This window comes from Oncorhynchus tshawytscha, linkage group LG01, assembly GCF_018296145.1.
Source record: "Oncorhynchus tshawytscha isolate Ot180627B linkage group LG01, Otsh_v2.0, whole genome shotgun sequence".
In the NCBI taxonomy this organism is placed as follows: Eukaryota; Metazoa; Chordata; class Actinopteri; order Salmoniformes; family Salmonidae; genus Oncorhynchus; species Oncorhynchus tshawytscha.
In genome coordinates this window covers 13,463,199-13,484,456 of record NC_056429.1, presented here as the reverse complement: position 1 = coordinate 13,484,456, position 21,258 = coordinate 13,463,199, and the positions used below count along the sequence as shown (strand labels likewise).

Here is a 21,258-nt window from a genome sequence, read left to right as displayed (position 1 = left end):
TCCGAGAGAGCTACCCTCCAGTAGGTTTTCGCTCCAACCACAGTTGTAACTATCCAGTTTATTATTAGATTCAAGTGTGCTAGATTAGGGTTGGAGTGAAAACCTACAGGACGGTAGCTCTCTAGGAACAGGGTTGGAGAGGCCTGCTTTGGACAGTATGCAGAGCCTGTAACTGTCACGCCTTGGTACTTATACCTGTGTTCTCTGTTTGTCTGTTGCCAGTATGTCCTATTTGTCAAGTCAACCAGCATTTTGTCTCAGCTCCTGTTTTCCCCAGTCTCTTTTTCTCGCTCTCCTGGTTTTGACCTTTGCCTGTCCTGACTCTGAGCCTGCCTGCCTGACCACTCTGCCTGCCCCTGAGCCTGAGCCTGCCTGCCATCCTGTGCCTTTGCCACTACTCTGGATAATCGACCGCTGCCCGTTGTTTGCTTGCCCCTGTCGTTTGCCTGCCCCTGTTGCTGTAATAAATATTGTTACTTCAACACAGTCTGCATTTGGGTCGTGATAGTAACCTTTAACCCCATAACTTTTGAGGGGCTTTGAGTAATGCTACTGTGATAATTAAGTTGATGAAATAGTTTGTTTTAATCCCTTAGAGTAGATTGACGCACCGGTTCATAACAAAAAAATCCCAATCAAAGTTTAAGATAGAGATGGTTTTTTACATTGGATGCTTCTCAATCCACCACATCTGCCTGTTGCACTTCCACAACTGTGGTGAAAGGTGGCAAAGCTAGAGCGGTGTTTGTCAGAGCATGAGACATCCCGAAAATCAGTCTTCTCACAAAAACGTCTGTTGTGTCCGAAGGACTTGAGCTATTATGACCAGTCTTTTGAAAGGGGGAGACTCACGAATGATGTTCTCCATTTTGCTCTATGAACCCCACAAGTGTCAAGAGACTCGTACGAAGTCAGTACCGTCGATGTGCAAACTTCTGTTTGGTAGTGTCCAAACACTTCTGGCTTCAAACTAATGGGATTCTCCTGAACATGATGATGTTTTCCGTTTTGCTCTATGACTCCCACAAGTGTCACGGGACTCGTCTGAAGGTAACCGGTACAGGTTAAAAAAAAGTTAGTTTTGTGCCTACCCAATAAGAGGTTAAATATGTGTAAAAAATATAGATATATTTCCTGAGTTTTTTTGTACGTCTCCTAGAATTAAGACAAACACTTCAAAACCTGGTTTCTTATTATTTATTTTTGGACTGTACTTTTTGCCATTTATGAATGTGTTATTCAATGTGAATCTATGGGCATATACATATTTTATAAATATATATTACACCTAAAAGGTATAAAAAAAAGGTCCTACAATTCCAAATCAAATAGCTAAATGATCCATAGTATGACCATCTAAAAACAAATCCAGATTTCAACTTAACACACACCCCCCTCCTCCCCCAACGTCTTAGACTCCAGAGAATTAACAGATCCGGTCACAAACATTTTGAGCAGGAGAAGGGGAAATACAGAGTGTGCTGGATTGCAAGGGATTTGTGTGCGAATCCCTGGAACAGGTGTGTGCACATTCATGTTGTAACCTTTATTCCTTTGTTCTACCAGCTCGACAACTTTATTAAGTCTCATTTTCTCTCATGTTATTGTTTGAAGTAAGTTTGAAGTGGTATAGATATAGGATCTTAATTTGAGCCAGTTCGCAACAGCAGGAAAATAATCCTGCAGCAAAAGGAAATGTGAATGATTATCTGGATTATAATTCATGGACATTTTAGTAGGATTTGATTTCATTTTTCAAAGTGGAAATGACAAATTTTAGAAGCCTTTTTAAACCTTGAGTACATTACAAGGTTGCATAATGTGAGGAATGAGAGTGGGAATTGGAGTTGATGATCATTGATTAGTAATGCCTGACGTGTGTCTACATTCCTGTCTGCCATGTAAATGAATTGAGATGGTCGTTTGTAGGTTTCAGAGAGTGGAACATCAGCTTTATTAAAGAAGAGACTTGGACACGAGACAGCTTAACTGGATGTGACTTTATTCCTGTACAACCACCATCCGAATTAGTTCAAGTGAGAGATACATGTACACTCTTAGAAAAAAAGGTGCTATGTAGAACCAAAAAGTGGTCTTCGGCTGTCCTCATAGGATAACCCTTTGAAGAACCCCTTTTGGTTCCAGGTAGAACTATTTTGGGTTCCATGTAGAACCCTTTGTGGAAAGGGTTCTACATGGAACCCAAAATAGTTCTACCTTGAACAAAAAAGTATTATCCTATGTTGACAGCTTCAGAGCCCTTTTGGAACCCTTTTTTCTAAGAGTGTAGAACTGGGACAATAAACTCTGACCATACCAATCACTTATCACAGACATTTTGCAGATATCCTTCATTAAAATAATTAACATTTACTTCAGAAATGCAAAATACGTTTGTTAATATGGGTGATTGTTCATTTTACAATTGATGACTTCAACCATCAAACTGTTTGTAGTTTAAAGTATATAAAAAAAAAAAAAAAAAAAAAATAAAAAAATAAAAAAATATATATAAAGTATATATAAAAAAAATATATATATATATATATATATATATATATATATATATATATATATATATATATGTGATGCACATTAATGTTATAAATGTATAGTTCTAATTATCATACTCACAATATTCAGGTAATTTATTGTATTACAGATTTTTGTCCATATCACAGAGCTCTAATTCACACGTCAGGCATTGCTAGTCAATGATCATCAACTCCAATTCCCACTCTTCCAGTTGCAATACATTGTGAAATAGTACAAGTACCAACATGTGTTCTTGAGGAAAGAGAAAAACAGAACATAGATCAGATCTTTGGAAATGCTCCAAATCAATTACCCTTTACATAATAATGGAATCTATTGTACGGGAAATGGGGTGTTAATTTTCAGCAGTTGAGAAATCACAGATATGATTCACCTCATTTGCTCACATTGTATATAGACTTATTTTTCTACTGTATTATTGATGTGTATGTTTGTTTTACTCCATGTATAACTCTGTGTTGTTATATGTGTCGAACTGCTTTGCTTTTTCTTGGCCAGGTAGCAGTTATAAATGAGAACTTGTTCTCAACTTGCCTACCAGGTTAAATAAAGGTGAAAAAAAAGAAAAAAAAGATTGAATACAATGTGCTTAGTTTTGTGCTGATGTCATTCTCCATTGCCTCCATTTTGACTATCACTTCTATTTTTACAATTTGTGCAGTGTTTGGTTGTATTTTCCACTCCACACAAGATGTTCCCTCGCAGAAAAATGTAATTATTTTTATTGAATTGAACACTTTCAATTTAAAAGCTTTTTTTGAGTAGAGGGTGCAGGATAGAATGCTGACCAGTGATGTCACAGTTATGTTTGTATTTGCCAAAATTACATCAAACAAAAACAAATACTTCTTCTTTGAAAGGAAATCTGCTTTGAAAAGAAAGGTAGTGCAGAACACATTTACCAACTTAAATCTGGGTTGGATGTGCTTTCTTTTGATACTGCTCCAAAACATTACTCACAAAAACTTTGATTAATTATGCTTTGTTTTCCCATCTTAAGGAATAAGTCAAAGAGTTGAAAATGAATCTGGACAGGGTCTCCGTTCGTGGACTGCACTTCATGGAATGTTTTTTTCTCATGACTCTGCTGGGCACTAACTGGGCACTACCTAAAACAGACCCGCCTGTAGATCCTGACTACCCCTTCCTATTCATGTGGAACGCTCCCACAGAACTCTGCGAGACCAGATTTGGCATAAGTCTCAACCTCTCCCACTTCCAGTTAGTGAGCAGCACTTTGAAGTCTGCCACCAACCAAAGCATCTCCATTTTCTACACTGACCGTTTCGGCCTCTTCCCCTACGTGGACGAGGACACAGGGGAAATGTATGATGAAGGCCTTCCACAGCTGATTGATTTCCAGGAACACCATGAGCAGGCCGAAGATGACATTGAATACTACATCCCCGAAGACCAACCGGGCCTCGCCATCCTTGACTTTGAGGAGTGGCGACCACAGTGGGTCCGGAACTGGGGCAGCAAGGACATCTATCGAGATCTCTCAATTGAGACTGTGAAAACCAAGACCCCAAACTTATCCGACGACGAGGCCGAAGACAGAGCCAAGATAATGTTTGAGCGAGCAGCAAAGCGATACTTTCTCCGATCTCTCTTGGTTGGGAAGAGGCTAAGACCCAACAGGCTTTGGGGATACTATCTGTACCCGGACTGTTACAACTACGACTACAACCAGGATATGAGTGATTATTCTGGGAGCTGTCCTGAGCTTGAGCAAGAGAGGAACGATGAGTTGATGTGGCTATGGAAGGAGTCCACTGCTCTCTATCCATCCATCTATCTGGAGCTGATCCTGAGAGATTCCTACCAAGCCCGTCTGTTTGTCCGCCACCGCATTCAGGAAGCTATGAGAGTATCCATGCTCCCCAACCAAAGTTACGCCATTCCTGTCTACGCCTACATCCGCCCAGTTTTCAAAGATAGTGGTGATGACTACATGTCAGAGGTCAGTGAACACTGTCAAGAGATTTGAAAACTATTTATGTACCTGACAGCACACTAACTGGCCTAAAATCAGACATAGCCTAAACCAGGGGTCTGCAACTAGATTCAGCCGTGGGAGAGGATGGAACTTAATTGTAATCATTAGTACACTGCATAATTGACCACAACTAAGCCCAAAAAGAGATTGTATTTCAAAAGAACAATACTTTCATACCTTGAATATATTGAGACACGATCACATATGTCTCTTTTTATATTTGTGGGAATAATTTAATAGATTTCCTAAATTAAACAAATGTTTTACTGGAATACTGGTGATTTGAGTCTTTTTTGACGTAAAACTAAAATCCTACAAAAAAGACGTATAGTTTTTTATGTTGCTAAAAACCTTTGGCCGACCCCTGGCCTAAATGTCTCAAGGGTATTGCTAAAAAAATCATAGTGATCTCTCTATCTTTTTCTTTAATCCTCTGTTCTACCAACATGACAACTTTGTTTAGTCTCATTTTCTATCATGTTATTGTTTGAAGTGTGTTTGAAGTGCTAGTGTTTTGTCTTGGCAAAATGTGTATCCTTTGAATGACTTGGTGTGATTTGTATCTTTTAAATGACTTGGTGGGGGTGTATTATGTCATAGTGATTTTCCCTTCTGACTTTGTAACTCTGTGGTTTCCAGTATGACCTGGTGAACACCATTGGGGAGGCAGCTGCCCTGGGAGTGGCTGGGGTGATCTCCTGGGGAGACATGAATGTCACTGACTCAGAGGTATGCTCCCTATTTCTTTACAGATCTATTTCATATGCTTTTAAGAACAATCCATACATCTTTAACACCTAAATGCATTTAATCAAACATTAAATGTAAACACAACAAAAGCACTTTATCATTCTGCCCCTAACTTTTCACAGGACTCCTGCTTCACTGCCAGACGCCACCTGGAGAAGATCATGAATCCATACATCTTGAATGTTTCCACAGCGTCACGGCTGTGCAGCGAGGCTTTGTGTCGGGCGAATGGCCGATGCATAAGAAAGCACTGGGACAGAGACGACTACCTACACCTCAACCCATATACCTTCCAGATCAAGAGATATAAAACAGGCAATCTGGCTGTGAAGGGTGAAATGTCCCAATATGAGATTGACTGGTTTGCTGACAGATTTGACTGTTTGTGCTACTCTGACCAACCATGTCAGTCCTCCATTACTCTAAACTCCTTCCCCAACTTTGTCCAAAGCAATGGAACTCCGCAACACTTCCAACCGTTTGTCATTCTGACTTCTGTCTACAGTATGTATGTTTTTCTTGTAATGATGTGCAACAACACAGGAAGCTGGTGATGGGAAGACTGCTAATAATGTCTGGAATGGAGTGAATGGATTGGTATCAAGCATATGGAAACCATGTGTTTGATACCTGTCACGCCCTGACCTTAAAGATCCTTTTTTATGTCTCTATTTGGTTTGGTCAGGGTGTGATTTGGGGTGGGTATTCTATGTTCTATTATTTGCATTTCTATATTTTGGCGCGTAGGGTTCTCAATCAGGGACAGCTGTCTATCGTTGTCTCTGATTGAGAACCATACTTAGGTAGCCCTTATCCCACCTGTCTTTGTGGGGAGTTTACATTTGTTTTTGGCACATAGCCTGTAGCATCACGGTTGTTTTTGCGTTTGTTGTTTTGTTGGTGTCATTTTTTATAATAAAATAAAATGTACGCTGACCACTCTGCACCTTGGTCCAGTTCTTCCTTCAACAGCCATGACAATACCATTTGATTTATTCCGTTCCAGCCATTGCTATGAGCCCAATTAAGGTGCCACAAGCCACCTGTGATGTATGTGTATTGTGTACAAAAGGAGGTGTTGTACTGTCACTTGGAGTTTCCAGGGCTTCTTGAGTTTATGTTTGGGATACTAGTTTGGGTTGCTACCATATGTAAATAATTCTAATAAAAAAAGTTCAGGTAAAAGGTATGAACACTGCACTTTTGGTGAAAATACGAAAACATAATTGAAACTGCTGTTAAAAGTGTAAACACATTTGATGGTGATGTAAAAGTACACATTATGATGAAAATACCATCATTTCCAAGTAAAGACAAGATCACAAGTGTAACTGGATATACTGTATATCCACAACCTTTAACTAGGTTTCTAATGTGATATACTGTTTATCCACAACCTTTAACTAGGTTTCTAATGTGATATACTGTATATCCACAACCTTTAACTAGGTTTCTAATGTGATATACTGTTTACCCACAACCTTTAACTAGGTTTCTAATGTGATATACTGTATATCCACAACCTTTAACTAGGTTTCTAATGTGATATACTGCATATCCACAACCTTTAACTAGGTTTCTAATGTGATATACTGTATATCAACCACCTTTAACTAGGTTTCTAATGTGATATACTGTATATCCACAACCTTTAACTAGGTTTCTAATGTGATATACTGTTTATCCACAACCTTTAACTAGGTTTCTAATGTGATATACTGTATATCCACAACCTTTAACTAGGTTTCTAATGTGATATACTGTTTATCCACAACCTTTAACTAGGTTTCTAATGTGACATGCTGTATATCCACAACCTTTAACTAGGTTTCTAATGTGACATACTGTACCCAATATCTTATGACACTGTAAGGCCAGCATTCATCAGGTATATAGACCACTGGCATCTCCTGTCAATGACAAGTTTCCTGTTCACAAATCTCCAGATAGCTTTCAAAACCTGTTGTTTAGCTCGAGGGAACTTTGTGTCTGTCTGACAGATTTTTAAAAAAAATACATTGATCATGAAAATACTTTTTAACTCTGCATTGCTGGGAAAAGGCTCATAAGTAAGCATTTCCCAGTAAAGTATACCTGTACCTGAAGTATTCGGGCATGTGACAAATAAAATGTGATTTGATTTCAGTCATTTTTCACATATATTAATCAAATCAAATCAAATCAAATGTATTTATATAGCCCTTCGTACATCAGCTGATATCTCAAAGTGCTGTACAGAAACCCAGCCTAAAACCCCAAACAGCAAGCAATGCAGGTGTAGAAGCACGGTGGCTAGGAAAAACTCCCTAGAAAGGCCAAAACCTAGGAAGAAACCTAGAGAGGAACCAGGCTATGTGGGGTGACCAGTCCTCTTCTGGCTGTGCCGGGTGGAGATTATAACAGAACATGTCCAAGATGTTCAAATGTTCATTAATGACCAGCATGGTCCAATAATAATAAGGCAGAACAGTTGAAATTCACACAGGACACCGAATAGGACAGGAGAAGTTATTATTGGACGTTGCAGATCCATAGCATGAATCCATGTGTCTTCTGGCTAGAGTGCCTATGTGTCTCACTAAGGGGACAATGTAAACAAATAAACCAGACCATACCACTATGTTCCACCCGAGCTTCTTGTTGCTGTTAGCGTTCCTCCATTTGAAAATATGTATCCATATGTATCCTAGCCAGACAGGAAGGGAATGCTGTCCTAGCCAGACAGGAAAGGAAATTAAACTCCTGCTGATAGTGTAAAGTAACTGTAGGGGGCGATAAATCTGTATTTTGCACTGATCCCTCTGGGTTAGTCAAGGGATAACAGTGACAACAATTCCTCTCATATATCCCGTTTTGCGTGGGAAACACCTCATGGATTAAATGAAATACATTTTGAAACCAATAAGGCAACTTGAACTGGTTTTATAATTTCACATAGCAATGACACATACCAATGGCACTCATCATTCATTGAAATTACTATTAAACAGCTGGACATATACCAGATTGTGTCTATAATAAGAGTTCAAGAGTAACTCCAAGTGTTTTTCTATTCAGTAAAACATTTGATATTCAGTGAAGTTCTTGCTTCCACAGGTGGCAGTCTAATACTGGGTAGCCACAGTCCAGCTGAATGAAACAGTGCAAATGGTTTAACTGTACAGCATAACACAGGGCCCTAAGCAAGACACATCAACACACACTGCTGCGACACCGGGTGACTGTCTGCGATTAGAGTGGGTTTACACTCATCTCAAGGGTGGGTGGAGGTGGTCTTTACAACTACAGAGTGAACTAAGCGGCATTGGCTCTCTCAAGTGCAACACAAAAGGGGGTCTATAGCCGGACAGTGTATCTGCACAAACCATTCAGCAATGACTCAGCTTGAATACAACTGTCAAGGCTGAGAAAAAGCATTGCTCTTTGGTGGTTGTTTGTCCTCTATGACATCTATAGTGATAAGGAGGATTGTTACTTCTCGTGTCTGCCGTAGTTTAGAGTAGCTGTTCTTAATAGAGTCTTTTTTTCTTCTAAAATGTCATATGAATATCACCATGTCAGAGTAATGTCAGGAACAGTTTTGAGTGACCCACTCCTTTCATCAGAGCACTCAATTCAACATCTAAAGGACATGGAAACAATGCTGACTCAACCAGTGTCTGCCCAATGGGAAGTGTTCCATCTGACAGAGAGAGAAGTAATTTAGAGGCAGGACTGGGGAATGCAGTAATATGAAATAATGTACTCTCTTAGAACAGTACCTTAAAGCTACTGTGCTGCAGGGTAAGCCCTAATGGTTATTATATTTCATGACTCTGAGAATGCTACATTGTCCTACTGATTGACTTAGATTAGGGAGAGCATGCTGATTTGGGGAGTTCAAATCGCTTTGTTTGAATATTTAGATAAGGGAGAGCATGCTGATGTGTGGAGATCAAATCCCTTTGTCTCTGAAGATTTAGATTAGGGAGAGCATGCTGATGAGGGGAGATCAAATCCCTTTGTTTGAAGATTTAGATTAGGGAGAGCATGCTGATTTGGGGAGTTCAAATCCCTTTGTTTGAAGATTTAGATTAGGGAGAGCATGCTGATGTGTGGAGATCAAATCCCTTTGTTTGAAGATTTAGATTAGGGAGAGCATGCTGATTTGGGGAGATGAAATCCCGTTGTCTCTGAAGATTTAGATTAGGGAGAGCATGCTGATTTGGGGAGATCAAATCCCTTTGTCTCTGAAGATTTAGATTAGGGAGAGCATGCTGATGAGGGGAGATCAAATCCCTTTGGACTCCATTCTCTTCAGGAGTCAAATGAATTTGGGCTTGGGCATATTTATGCGTACTTGTCTTCTTGTCAACATATGTTTGTTTTGTGTGTGTACGTGTGTGTTTAGCGAAACACACACACAAAACAAACCTTGCTACACACCTGCTGCCTGTGCTTCACTGCATTGAACATCCCTTACGGAAAAACCACACGAGGTCACGTGATCACATGTGAAATTCACATGGTTTCTCCGTAAGGGTTTTCTTTGATTCCTGTATGACTGTGAGATACAAGAGGACTGCTTCAAATACAGAGAGCTGAGGCTATGAAGTTCCAACCCAGTGTGGGATACTCACAGAAACAAGAACGAATCATTAAATCTCTATAATCCACCGCAGAAAACCTCAATCTCCTCTCTTCTAAAGCTATAGCCATCTACAGAGAGAGTGAGAGCCTTGATATCACCATGGTTACAATTCTAATCACATTCTCATCTAATTTCCGTCACAAAACAAAACTTCTTATCGACGTACTGGAGTATCATCAAGTTAATCCTGACAACTATAATCCACATGGTTTCCCTCTAGAAAGCTTATCATTGGATAATATCTGGGAACCACAAATTAAGTATTTTTTTCAAGCCAGTTTTGCCATGTTTAACTTCGAAAGTCCGAGGATAGGATTGAAGTTGATCACTACTTAGTGAATGAGAGATAAGTAGAGAACACTATCGTGTCCCTTTGCATAGGCCCTTTCCCAACCCTCCAGAGGGTTCACACTAAAAGCATCCAGGAAATACATATAGATAGATCTCAATAAAGAGAAACCCGTGTGTGTGTGCATGTATATCAAGGAGCATTATGTGTAGACTTTTGTCTATCATCCCCTAAAATCATATTCTGGGGGCAGGAGGACGTCAAGGTTCTATAGCAGGAAGGGATCAAGGTTTTAATGCAGGAGGGGTCAAGGTTCTATAACAGGAGGAGATCAAGGTTCTATAGCAGGAGGGGTTCAAGGTTATATAGCAGGAGGGGTTCAAGGTTCTATAGCAGGAGGGGATCAATGTTCTATAACAGGAGGGGGTCAAGGTTCTATAATAGGAGGGGTCAAGGTTCTACAGCAGGAGGGAATTAAGGTTCTATAGCAGGAGGGGTCAAGGTTCTATAACAGGTTCTATAACAGGGGGGTAAATGTTCTACAGCAGGAGGGGTTCAAGGTTCTATAACAGGAGGGGATCAAGGTTCTATAGCAGGAGGGGATCAAGGTTCTATTGCATGAGGGAATCAATGTTCTATAGCAGGAGGGGCTTAAGGTTCTATATCAGGAGGGGATGAAGGTTCTATAAAGGGGGTCAAGGTTCTATAACAGGGGGGGGTCAAGATTCAATAGCAAGAGGGGGTCAAGGTTCTATAACAGGAGGGGGTCAAGAATCTATAGCAGGAGGGGTTCAATGTTCTATAGCAGGATGGGATCAAAGTTTTATAGCAGGAGGGGATGAAGGTTCAATAAAAGGGGGGGTCAAGGTTCTATAGCAGGATGGGTTCAAGGTTCAATAGCAGGAGGAGATCAATGTTCTATAACAGGAGGGGACCAAGGTTCTATAGCAGGAGGGGTTCAATGTTCTATAGCAGGAGGGGATCAAGGTTCTATAGCAGGAGTGGATCAAGGTTCTATAAAGGGGGTCAAGGTTCTATAGCAGGAGGGAATCAACGTTATACAGCAGGAGAGGGTCAAGGTTCTATAACAGGAGTGGGTCAAGGTTCTATAGCAGGAGGGTGTCAAGGTTCTATAGCAGGAGGGGATCAAGGTTCTATAGCAGGACGGGCTTAAGGTACTATAGCAGGAGAGGATCAAGATCCTTTAACAGGAGGGGATCAAGGTTCTATAGCATGATGGGATCAAGCTTTTATAGCAGGAGGGGATGAAGGTTCAATAAAAAGGGGGTCAAGGTTCTATAGCAGGAGGGGACCAAGGTTCTATAGCAGGAGGGGTTCAATGTTCTATAGCAGGAGGGGATCAAGGTTCTATAGCAGGACGGGCTTAAGGTACTATAGCAGGAGGGGATCAAGATCCTTTAACAGGAGGGGATCAAGGTTCTATAACAGGAGGGGGTCAAGATTCTATAGCAGGAGGGGGTCAAGGTTCTACAACAGGAGGGGCTTCAAGTTCTGTAGCAGGAGGGGATCAAGATCCTTTAACATGAGGGGATCAAGGTTCTATAGCAGGAGGGACTCAAGGTTTGATAGCAGGAGGGGATCAAGGTCCTTTAACAGGAGGTGGTCAAGGTTCTATAGCAGGAGGGGTTTAAGGTTCTTTAACAGGAGGCTATCAAGGTTCTTTAACAGCAGGGGGTCAATGTTCTATACTATAGCAAGCGGGTGTCAAGGTTCTGTAACAGAAGTGGATCAAGGTTCTGTAACAGAAGTGGATCAAAATTCTATAGCAGAAGGGGATCAAGGCACCCAGTGACATACTATACATCCTTAAGCCCCTCCCTTTCTACTCTGTCCATCTGTTGGGGAGCCTCTGTGGCTCGAAACCTCTCTCACTCATGCACGCACCCGCACGCACCCGCACACGCACATGCACAAACACAAACACAAACACACACACATGCACACACTCACGCACATACACATGAAAGGTGAAACTACAGTTGAAAAGTGATTGTTACAAACGCAACCATGAGTCAATTTTGATAGCTCTACCTGATCATTGAAAAGCTCACATGCTAACATTCCTTTCCACACAGTACTAACGACATAAAGTAATAACAATAGTAAGTGATAGCTGAATCCCATCCTTAATGGTGTCATTATAAATCCTCATTTGATTAGTCATATCCAGGTTATGTTCAAGATTAAGCTTGTGACCATTCTTGATAATCAAGTTCCTTATCCATCCCCAAGTCCCAAAGCTGTAATTCAGTGACTGAATTGAACTCAACTGAATTAAAATTAACTGATCTGATCTGCACTGAATTGAGTCGAGTTTAACTGAACTAACTTGAAGTGAACTGAGCTGAATATTGGCCTAATTGTCTACTGAGCCACTTTAGCATCATGAACCACTTTCATGCAATAATAGTATGATTTAATTTCCCATCACAACGTCATCTCAGGTGCTCTGACACTGTGATAGAGAACAGGCTGGTGGTTTGTGGGATGAAGCTTGATGCTAACACGTGCATTAGCAAGCTAGCTTGCTAGCTGAAACCATTGAAACCATTACCGGAGGTGTTCCTGTGGATTGCAAGGCCTACCTTCAAACTCAGTGCCTCTTTGCTTGAAAAAAAGTTGTAGACCTCCACAAGTCTGGTTCATCCTTGGGAGCAATTTCCAAACGCCTGAAGGTATCACGTTCATCTGTACAAACAATAGTACGCAAGTATTAACACCATGGGACCACACAGCCGTCATACCGCTCAGGAAGGAGACGCATTCTGTCTCCTACAGATTAGCGTACTTTGGTGCGAAAAGTGCAAATTAATACCAGAACAACAGCAAAGGACCTTGTGAAATGCTGGAAGAAACAGGCACAAAAGTATCTATAGCCACAGTAAAAAGGGTCCTATATCGACATAGCCTGAATGGCCGCTCAGCAAGGAAGAAGCCACTGCTCCAAAACCGCCGTAAAAAAAGCCAGACTACGGCTTGCACATGGGGACATAGCTCGTACTTTTTGGAGAAATGTCCTCTGGTCTGATGAAACGAAAATAGAACTGTTTGGCCATAATGACCAACGTTATGTTTGGAGGAAAAATGGGGAGGCATGCAAGCCGAAGAACACCATCCCAACTGTGAAGCACGGGGTGGCAGCATCATGTTGTGGGGGTGCTTTGCTGCAGGAGGGACTGGTGCACTTCACAAAATAGATGGCATCATGAGGCAGGAAAATCATGTGTATATATTGAAGCAACATCTCAAGACATCGGTCAGGAAGTTAAAGCTTGGTCGCAAATGGGTCTTCCAAATGGATAATGACCTCAAGCATACTTCCAAAGCTGTGGCAAAATGGCTTAAGGACAACAAAGTCAAGGTATTGGAGTGGCCATCACAAAGCCCTGACCGCAATCCCATAGATAATTTGTGGGCAGAACTGAAAAAGAGTGTGCGAGCAAGAAGGCCTACAAATCTGACTCAGTTACACCAGCTCTGTCAGGAGGAATGGGCCAAAATTCACCCAATTTATTGTGGGAAGCTTGTGGAAGGCTACCTGAAACGTTTGACCCAAGTTAAACAATTTAAAGGCAATGCTACCAAATACTAATTGAGTGTATGTAAACTTCTGACCTACTGGGAATGTGATGAAAGAAATAAAAGCTGAAATTAATCATTCTCTCTGCTATTATTTTGACATTTCACATTCTTAAAATAAAGTGGTGATCCTAACTGACCTAAAACAGTGAATTTTTACTGAGATTAAATGTCAAGAATTGTGAAAAACTGAGTGTAAATGTGTTTGGCTAAGATGTATGTAAACTTCCGACTTCAACTGTATATCATGTCACACATGACTGTTGTTTTTATTGTTTGGATTCAGGCTGTGTGCTGGGTTCCATGGTGGTTTTCCATTAGTCAACTCAAATTTGATTTGTCACATACACATGATTAGTAGATGTTATTGCGGGTGTAGCGACATGCTTGTGCTCCTAGCTTCAACTGTGCACTAATATCTCACAAGCAAAAAAATACTGCAAAGATACTTAGCAGTCTGAAACAATGCGGCCATGTCCATCAGCGCCTTCTCGCAACTGCATGTGGAGATAGGTACTGTCCATCAGCGCCTTCTTGCAACTGCATGTGGAGAATGGTAATTTTACAATTATTACTGAAGGTTACCAGAGTCGTCCATGGCAACAGTTGTCTGCTAATATAATAGAGGGGCTATATACCAGACTTTAACAAAACATGATGCTGTCCAGAGTGGATGAGATAAAGCCATACTGTGCATTCAGAAAATATTCAGACCCCTTGGCTCTTTCCACATTTTGTTACTTTACAGACTTATTCTAAAATGGATTAAATAAAGATTTTCCCCATCAATCTATGCACAGTATGTCACACCCTGACCATAGTTTGCTTTGTATGTTTCTATGTTTTGGTTGGTCAGGGTGTGATCTGAGTGGGCATTCTATGTTGGATGTCTTGTTTGTCTATTTCTATGTCTGGCCTGCTATGGTTCTCAATCAGAGTCATTGTCTCTGATTGGGAACCATATTTAGGTAGCCTGGGTTTCACTGTGTGTTTGTGGGTGATTGTTCCTGTCTCTGTTTGCACCAGATAGGGCTGTTTTAGGTTTTCACAGTTCTTGTTTTTGTTAGTCTGTTCATGTCTAGTTTTCTTCATTAAAAAAACATGAATAGAAACCACGCTGCATTTTGGTCCGCCTCTCCTTCACCGCAAGAAAGTCGTTACACAATACCCCATTATGACAAAGTGAAAAGAGGTTTTTAGAAATTTTAGCAAATACCTTATTTACATAAGTATTTTTTGCTATGAGATTCTAAATTGAGCTCAGGTACATCCTGTTTCCATTGATCATTCTTGAGATGTTTCTACAACTTGATTGGAGTCCACCTGTGGTAAATTCAATTGATTGGACATGATTTGTAAAAGCACATAAAATCAAATTAAATTTTATTCGTTACATGCGCTGAATACAACAGGTGTAGACCTTACAGTGAAATGTTGACCTACAAGCCCTGAACCAAAAATACAGTTTTTTTTAAATAGCTGGGTTAAAAAATAACTAAAATGACAAATAATTCAAGAGCAGCAGAAAAATAACAATAGCAAGGCTATATACAGGGGGTACCAGTACAGAGTCAATGTGCGAGGGCACCGGTTAGTTGAGGTAATATGTACATGTAGGTAGAATAAAAGAGAGTAGCAGCAGCATAACATAGGGGGCGGGGGGGGGCAATGCAAATAGAGTGGGGAGCCATTTGATTAGCTGTTCAGGAGTCTTACGGCTTGGGGGTAGAAGCTGTTCAAAAGTCTTTTGGACCTAGACTTGACGCTCCAGTACCGCTTGCCGTGCGGTAGCAGAGAGAACAGTCTATGACTAGGGTGGCTGGAGTCTTTGACAATTTTAAGGGCCTTCCTCTGACACCGTCTGGTATAGAGGTCCTGGATGGCAGGAAGCTTGGCTCCAGTGATGTACTGGGCTGTCGCACTACCCTCTGTAGTGCCTTGTGGTCGGATGCCGAGCAGTTGCCATACAAAGGCAATCATGCAACCAGTCAGGATGCTCTCAATGGTGCAGCTGTAGAACTTTTGGAGTATCTGAGGACCCATGACAAATCTTTCCAGTCTCCTGAAGGGGAATAAGCTTTGTTGTGCCCTCATGTCTTGGTGTGTTTGGACCATGATAGTTTGTTGTTGATGTGGACACCAAGGAACATGACGCGCTGAACCTACTCCACTACAGCCCCGTCGATGAGAATGGAGACGTGCTCGGTCCTCCTTTTCCTGTAGTCCACAATCATCTCCTTTGTCTTGATCATGTTGAGGGAGAGGTTGTTGTCCTGGCACCAAACGGCCATTTCTCTGACCTCCTCCCTATAGGCTGTCTCATCATTGTCGGTGATCAGTCTACCACTGTTGTGTCATCGGAAAACTTAATGATGGTGTTGGAGTCATGCCTGGCCATGCAGTCATGAGTGAACAGGGAGTACAGGAGGTGACTGAGCATGCACCCCTATGTTGAGGATCAGCGTGGCGGAAATGTTGTTCCCTACCCTTATCACCTGTGGGCGGCCCGTCAGGAAGTCCAGGATCTAGTTGCAGAGGCAGGTGTTTAGTCCCAGGGTCCTTAGCTTAGTGATGAGCTTTGAGGGCACTATGCTGTTGAACACTGAGCTGTAGTCAACGAATAGCATTCTCACATAGGTGTTCCTTTTGTCCATGTGGGAAAGGGCAGTGTGGAGTACAATAGAGATTGCATCATCTGTGGATCTGTTGGGGTGGTATGTAAGTTTGAGTGAGTCTAGGGTTTCTAGGATAATGGTGTTGATGTGAGCCATGACCAGCCTTTTAAAGCACTTCATGGCTACAGACGTGAGTGCTACGGATCGGTAGTAATTTAGGCAGGTTACCTTAGTGTTCTTGGGCCGAGGGACGATGGTGGTTTGCTTGAAACATGTTGATATTACAGACTCAGTCAGGGACAGGTTGAAAATGTCAGTGAAGACACTAGCCAGTTGGTCAGCGCATGCTCGGAGTACACATCATGGTAATCATCTGGCCCTGCGGCCTTTTGAATGTTGACCTGTTTAAAGGTCTTACTCACATCGGGTACGGAGCGCGTGATCACACAGTCGTCAGGAACAGCTGATGCTCTCATGCATGTTTCACTGTTACTTGCCTCGAAGCTAGCATGGTTCTAATTTAGTTAGTCTGGTAGGCTCATGTCACTGGGCAGCTCGCGGCTGTGCTTCACTTTGTAGTCTGTAATAGTTTGCAAGCCATGCCACATCCGACGAGCGTCAGAGCCAATTTAGTACAATTCAATCTTTGTCCTGTATTGGCCTGTTTTATGGTTCGTCGGAGGGCATAGCTCTACCTTGAAAGCGGCAGCTCTACCCTTTAGCTCAGTGCGGCTGTTGCCTGTAATCCATTGCTTCTGGTTGGGGTATGTACGTACAGTCACTATGGGGACGATGTCATCGATGCACTTATTGATGAAGCCAGTGACTGATGAGGTGTACTCCTCAATGCCATCAGAAGAATACCAAAACATATTCCAGTCTGTGTTAGCAAAACAGTCCTGTTGCTTAGCATCTGTTTCATCTGACCACTTTTTTATTGACCGAGTCACTGGTGCTTCCTGCTTTAGTTTTTGCTTCCTGCTTTAGTTTTTGCTTCCTGCTTTAGTTTTTGCTTGTAAGCTGGAATCAAGAGGATAGAATTGTGGTCAGATTTGCCAAATGGAGGGCGAGGGAGAGCTTTGTATGTGTTTGTTTCCCTCTGGTTGCACATTTAACATGCTGGTAAAAATGAGGTAAAACGGATTTAAGTTTCCATGCATTAAAGTCCTCAGCCACTAGGAGCGCTGCCTCTGGATGATCGTTTTCCTTTTTGCTTATGGTTGTATACAGCTCATTGATTGTAGTCTAAATAGACAGCTACGAAGAATATAGATGAAATCTCTCTCGGTAAATAGTGTCGTCTACAGCTTATCATGAAATACTCTACCTCAGGTGAGCAAAACCTCGAAATGTCCTTAGATTTAGTGCACCATCTGTTGTTTTCATTTCACCATCTGTTGTACATGTCTTACTGTTGTTCTATCCTGCCGAAAAAGCGTAAAACCCACCAGCTGTATGTTATTAATGTCATCCTTCAGCCATGACTCTGTGAAACATAAGATAATACAGTTTTTAATATCCCGTTTGGTAGAATATACATTCTCATAGTTCGTATATTTTATTATCCAATGATTGTATGTTGGCTAATAGGACTGATGGTAAAGGCAGATTAACCACTCGCCGTCGGATCCTTACAAGTCACCCAGACCTACGTCCCCGATATCTCTGTCTCTTTCTCCTGCGAATGATGGGGTTGAGGGCCTTGTCTGGTGTCTAGAGAAAATCCTTTGCGTCCGATTCGTTAAAGAAAGAATATTATTTCACTACGGGTGAGTAATCGCTGTCCTGATATCTAGAAACACTTTTCGGTCATAAGAGGCGGTGGCAGAAACATTATGTACAAAATAAGTTACAAATAACGTGAAAAAACACACACAATAGCACAATTGATTAGGGGGCCGTAAAACGACAGCCATCTCCTCCGGTGCCATTATCATTACACCTGTCTATATAAGGTCCCACAGTTGACAGTACATGTCAGAGCAAAAACCAAGCCAAGAAGTCAAAGGAATTGTCCATAGACCTCAAGGAGGTGACCAAGAAGCGGATGTACATTCTGACAGAGCTCCAGACTACCTCTGTGGAGATGGGAGAACCTTCCAGAAGGACAACCATCTCTACAGCACTTCACCAATCAGGCCTTTACGCTAGAGTGGCCAGACGGAACCCACACCTGCGCTTTGGTCCACTTCTTTATGCAACGATGACCGTTACACCATGAGGTCAAATTAATTGTCCGTAGAGCACAGATCTGGGAAGGGTACCAAAACATTTCTGCAGCATTCAAGGTCCCCAAGAACACAGTGGCCTCCATCATTCTTAAATGGAAGACGTTTGGAATCACCAAGACTCTTCCTAGAGCTAGCCGCCCGGCCAAACTGAGCAATCGGGGGAGAAGGGCCTTGGTCAGGGAGGTGACCAAGAACCCGATGGTCACTCTGACAGAGTTCCAGAGTACCTCTGTAGAGATGGGAGAACCTTACAGAAGGACAACCATCTCTACAGCACTACAGCACTTTACGCTAGAGTGGCCAGACGGAAGCCACGCCTCAGTAAAAGGCACATGATAGCCCTCTTGGAGTTTGCCAAAAGTCACCTAAAGGACTCAGACCATGAGAAACAAGATTATCTGGTCTGATGAAACCAAGATTGAACTCTTTGACCTGAATGCTAAGCGTCCCATCAGGAGGAAACTTGGCGCCATCCATACGGTGAAGCATGGTGGTGGCAGCATCATGCTGTGGGGATGTTTTACAGTGGCAGGGACTGGGAGACTAGTCAGGATCGAGTGAAAGATGAATGGAGCAAAGTATAGAGAGATCCTTGATGAAAACTTGATCCAGACTGGGACATAGCTTCACCTTCCAACAGGACAATGACCCTAAGCACACAGCCAAGACAACGCAGCATTGGCTTCGGGACAAGTCTCTGAATGTCCTTGAGTTGCCCAGCCAGAGTCCGGATCGAACATATCTGGAGAGACCTGAAAACAGCCGTTCAGCAACGCTCCCCATCCAAACTGACAGAGCTTGAGAGGATCTGCAGAGAAAAATGGTGTGCTAAGCTTGTAGCGTCATACCCAAAAAGACTCGAGGCTGTAATCGCTGCCAAAGGTACTTCAACAAAGTACTGAGTAAAGGGTCTGAATATTTATGTAAATGTGAATACAAATGTTGTCAATATGGGGTATTGTGTGTAGATTGATGAGGGAAAAAAACTATTTAATCCATTTTAGAATAAAACTGTAATGTATCAGAATGTGGAAAAAGTCAAGGGGTTTGAATACTTTTTACGAATGCACTGTATGTAAAGAGATCTCAGTGGATTAGTGCAAGCAGTTGGATTCCCAGTTTATACCCTGACATTACCAAATGTACAATGAGGACATATTGCTTTGAGGACTTTTATTGGTGAGTTGTGAGCCCTGTTCCTTAGAAACAAAGTTGACTGGTGATTGACTGGTAGATTGTGAGCATTGCACCTGTGGCATGGCATTGTGTTGAATTGATTGTGAGCCAGAATGTTCTATAGAACACCAGTAAATGATCACACACAGAGACGTGTGCTGTGTGCAGATACTTGTCTCCTTTAAAAATAGCTCCCTTGGCCTCTCTATTCTCCCAACAATAGAATGTGCATTTGATTATAGCAATATTTCCTCTAGCCTCTTGGAACCTTCCTTAAGTTATGTTAGTCATCTTGTTACTTCTCATCTCCCCCCAGGAACAGTCTCAGTCTGGACACATGCAGCTTTAAAAAGAGGCGCTAGCCTCCATGAGACAAAGAGCCTCTGTGGCTCATACTGTCGTATTCCAGCATCAGTAGACCATTTTGATGCACTAGAATGTAGAATAATGGTCGACATTCTCTCTGTGCTATATAACTGTGTTATGTTGGCATATCTTTCCTTCTTCTCAGTATACTGTCATCCATTCTCAGAAGAAAATAGATCCTTTACTGAATTCTATAGTATGTCTTTTGGGTGTGTTTTCCGACTTAAAGCCCCTGATTGAGGGTGCAAGTTCAGTCCATTTTGAGCCCATTTATCATTAATATTCCCTCTGTATCACAGATTACTGTGAAAGGACGTTATTTCCTGTTGACTTTGAGGCATATAAAGGGTGTATGTAATTACACAGCCCACGTTGGGTTCAACAGTGCAATGACAGACCACCTAGAACATCAGTCTTTCAGCAGGCTTCACTTTACAGGCCTCTGTTGGTCTGTCAAGGCAATGGACAAGTTCCCTGGTGATATGAGGAGCTCAAGACCATCCATTCCTCACTGTCTTCCAAATACAATGTTGGGAGGGTGGAGGTGGAGGTGGAGGTGGAGGTGGAGGTGGAGGTGGAGGTGGAGGTGGAGGTGGAGGTGGAGGTGGAGGTGGAGGTGGAGGTGGAGGTGGAGGTGGGTGGAGGTGGAGGTGGAGGTGGAGGTGGAGGTGGGGGTGGAGGTGGAGGTGGAGGTGGAGGTGGAGGTGGGGGTGGAGGTGGAGGTGGAGGTGGAGGTGGAGGTGGAGGTGGAGGGTGGAGGTGGAGGTGGAGGTGGAGGTGGAGGTGGAGGTGGAGGTGGAGGTGGAGGTGGAGGTGGAGGTGGAGGTGGAGGTGGAGGTGGAGGTGGAGGTGGAGGTGGAGGTGGAGGTGGAGGTGGAGGTGGAGGATGGGGCTTTTGCTGCACCTTGGGCCCAATGGAGCGTAGGCCTACAGAGTTGTTAACTTTGACGCGGACGAAGTGGGCTCACGAGTGGCACAGCGGTCTAAGGCAGTGCTAGAGGGATCACAACAGACCAAGGTTCGATTCCATGCTGTATTTCAAACAG

General features: G+C 42.3%; 1 protein-coding gene across 1 annotated transcript; it reads left to right on the top strand.

Moving 5' to 3' along the window:
- The first annotated feature begins 1,411 nt into the window (after nt 1–1,411).
- LOC112219983 (hyaluronidase-5-like) lies at nt 1,412–6,249 on the top strand. The gene is made up of 4 exons (XM_024381526.2): nt 1,412–1,520; nt 3,557–4,519; nt 5,195–5,284; nt 5,428–6,249. Exons 2-4 carry the CDS (start codon nt 3,578–3,580, stop codon nt 5,857–5,859), a joined length of 1,464 nt encoding a protein of 487 aa, XP_024237294.1. The 5' UTR covers nt 1,412–1,520; nt 3,557–3,577; the 3' UTR covers nt 5,860–6,249.
- Nucleotides 6,250–21,258: the final 15,009 nt, after the last annotated feature.

Excerpts from the sequence above, each read along its gene's own strand:
- LOC112219983 (XM_024381526.2), top strand. The coding sequence starts at position 3,578 with ATGAATCTGGACAGGGTCTCCGTTCGTGGACTGCACTTCATGGAATGT. Across the intron at positions 4,520-5,194 it reads GTGATGACTACATGTCAGAG|TATGACCTGGTGAACACCAT; the intron begins GTCAGTGAACAC and ends TGTGGTTTCCAG. Across the intron at positions 5,285-5,427 it reads TGAATGTCACTGACTCAGAG|GACTCCTGCTTCACTGCCAG; the intron begins GTATGCTCCCTA and ends AACTTTTCACAG.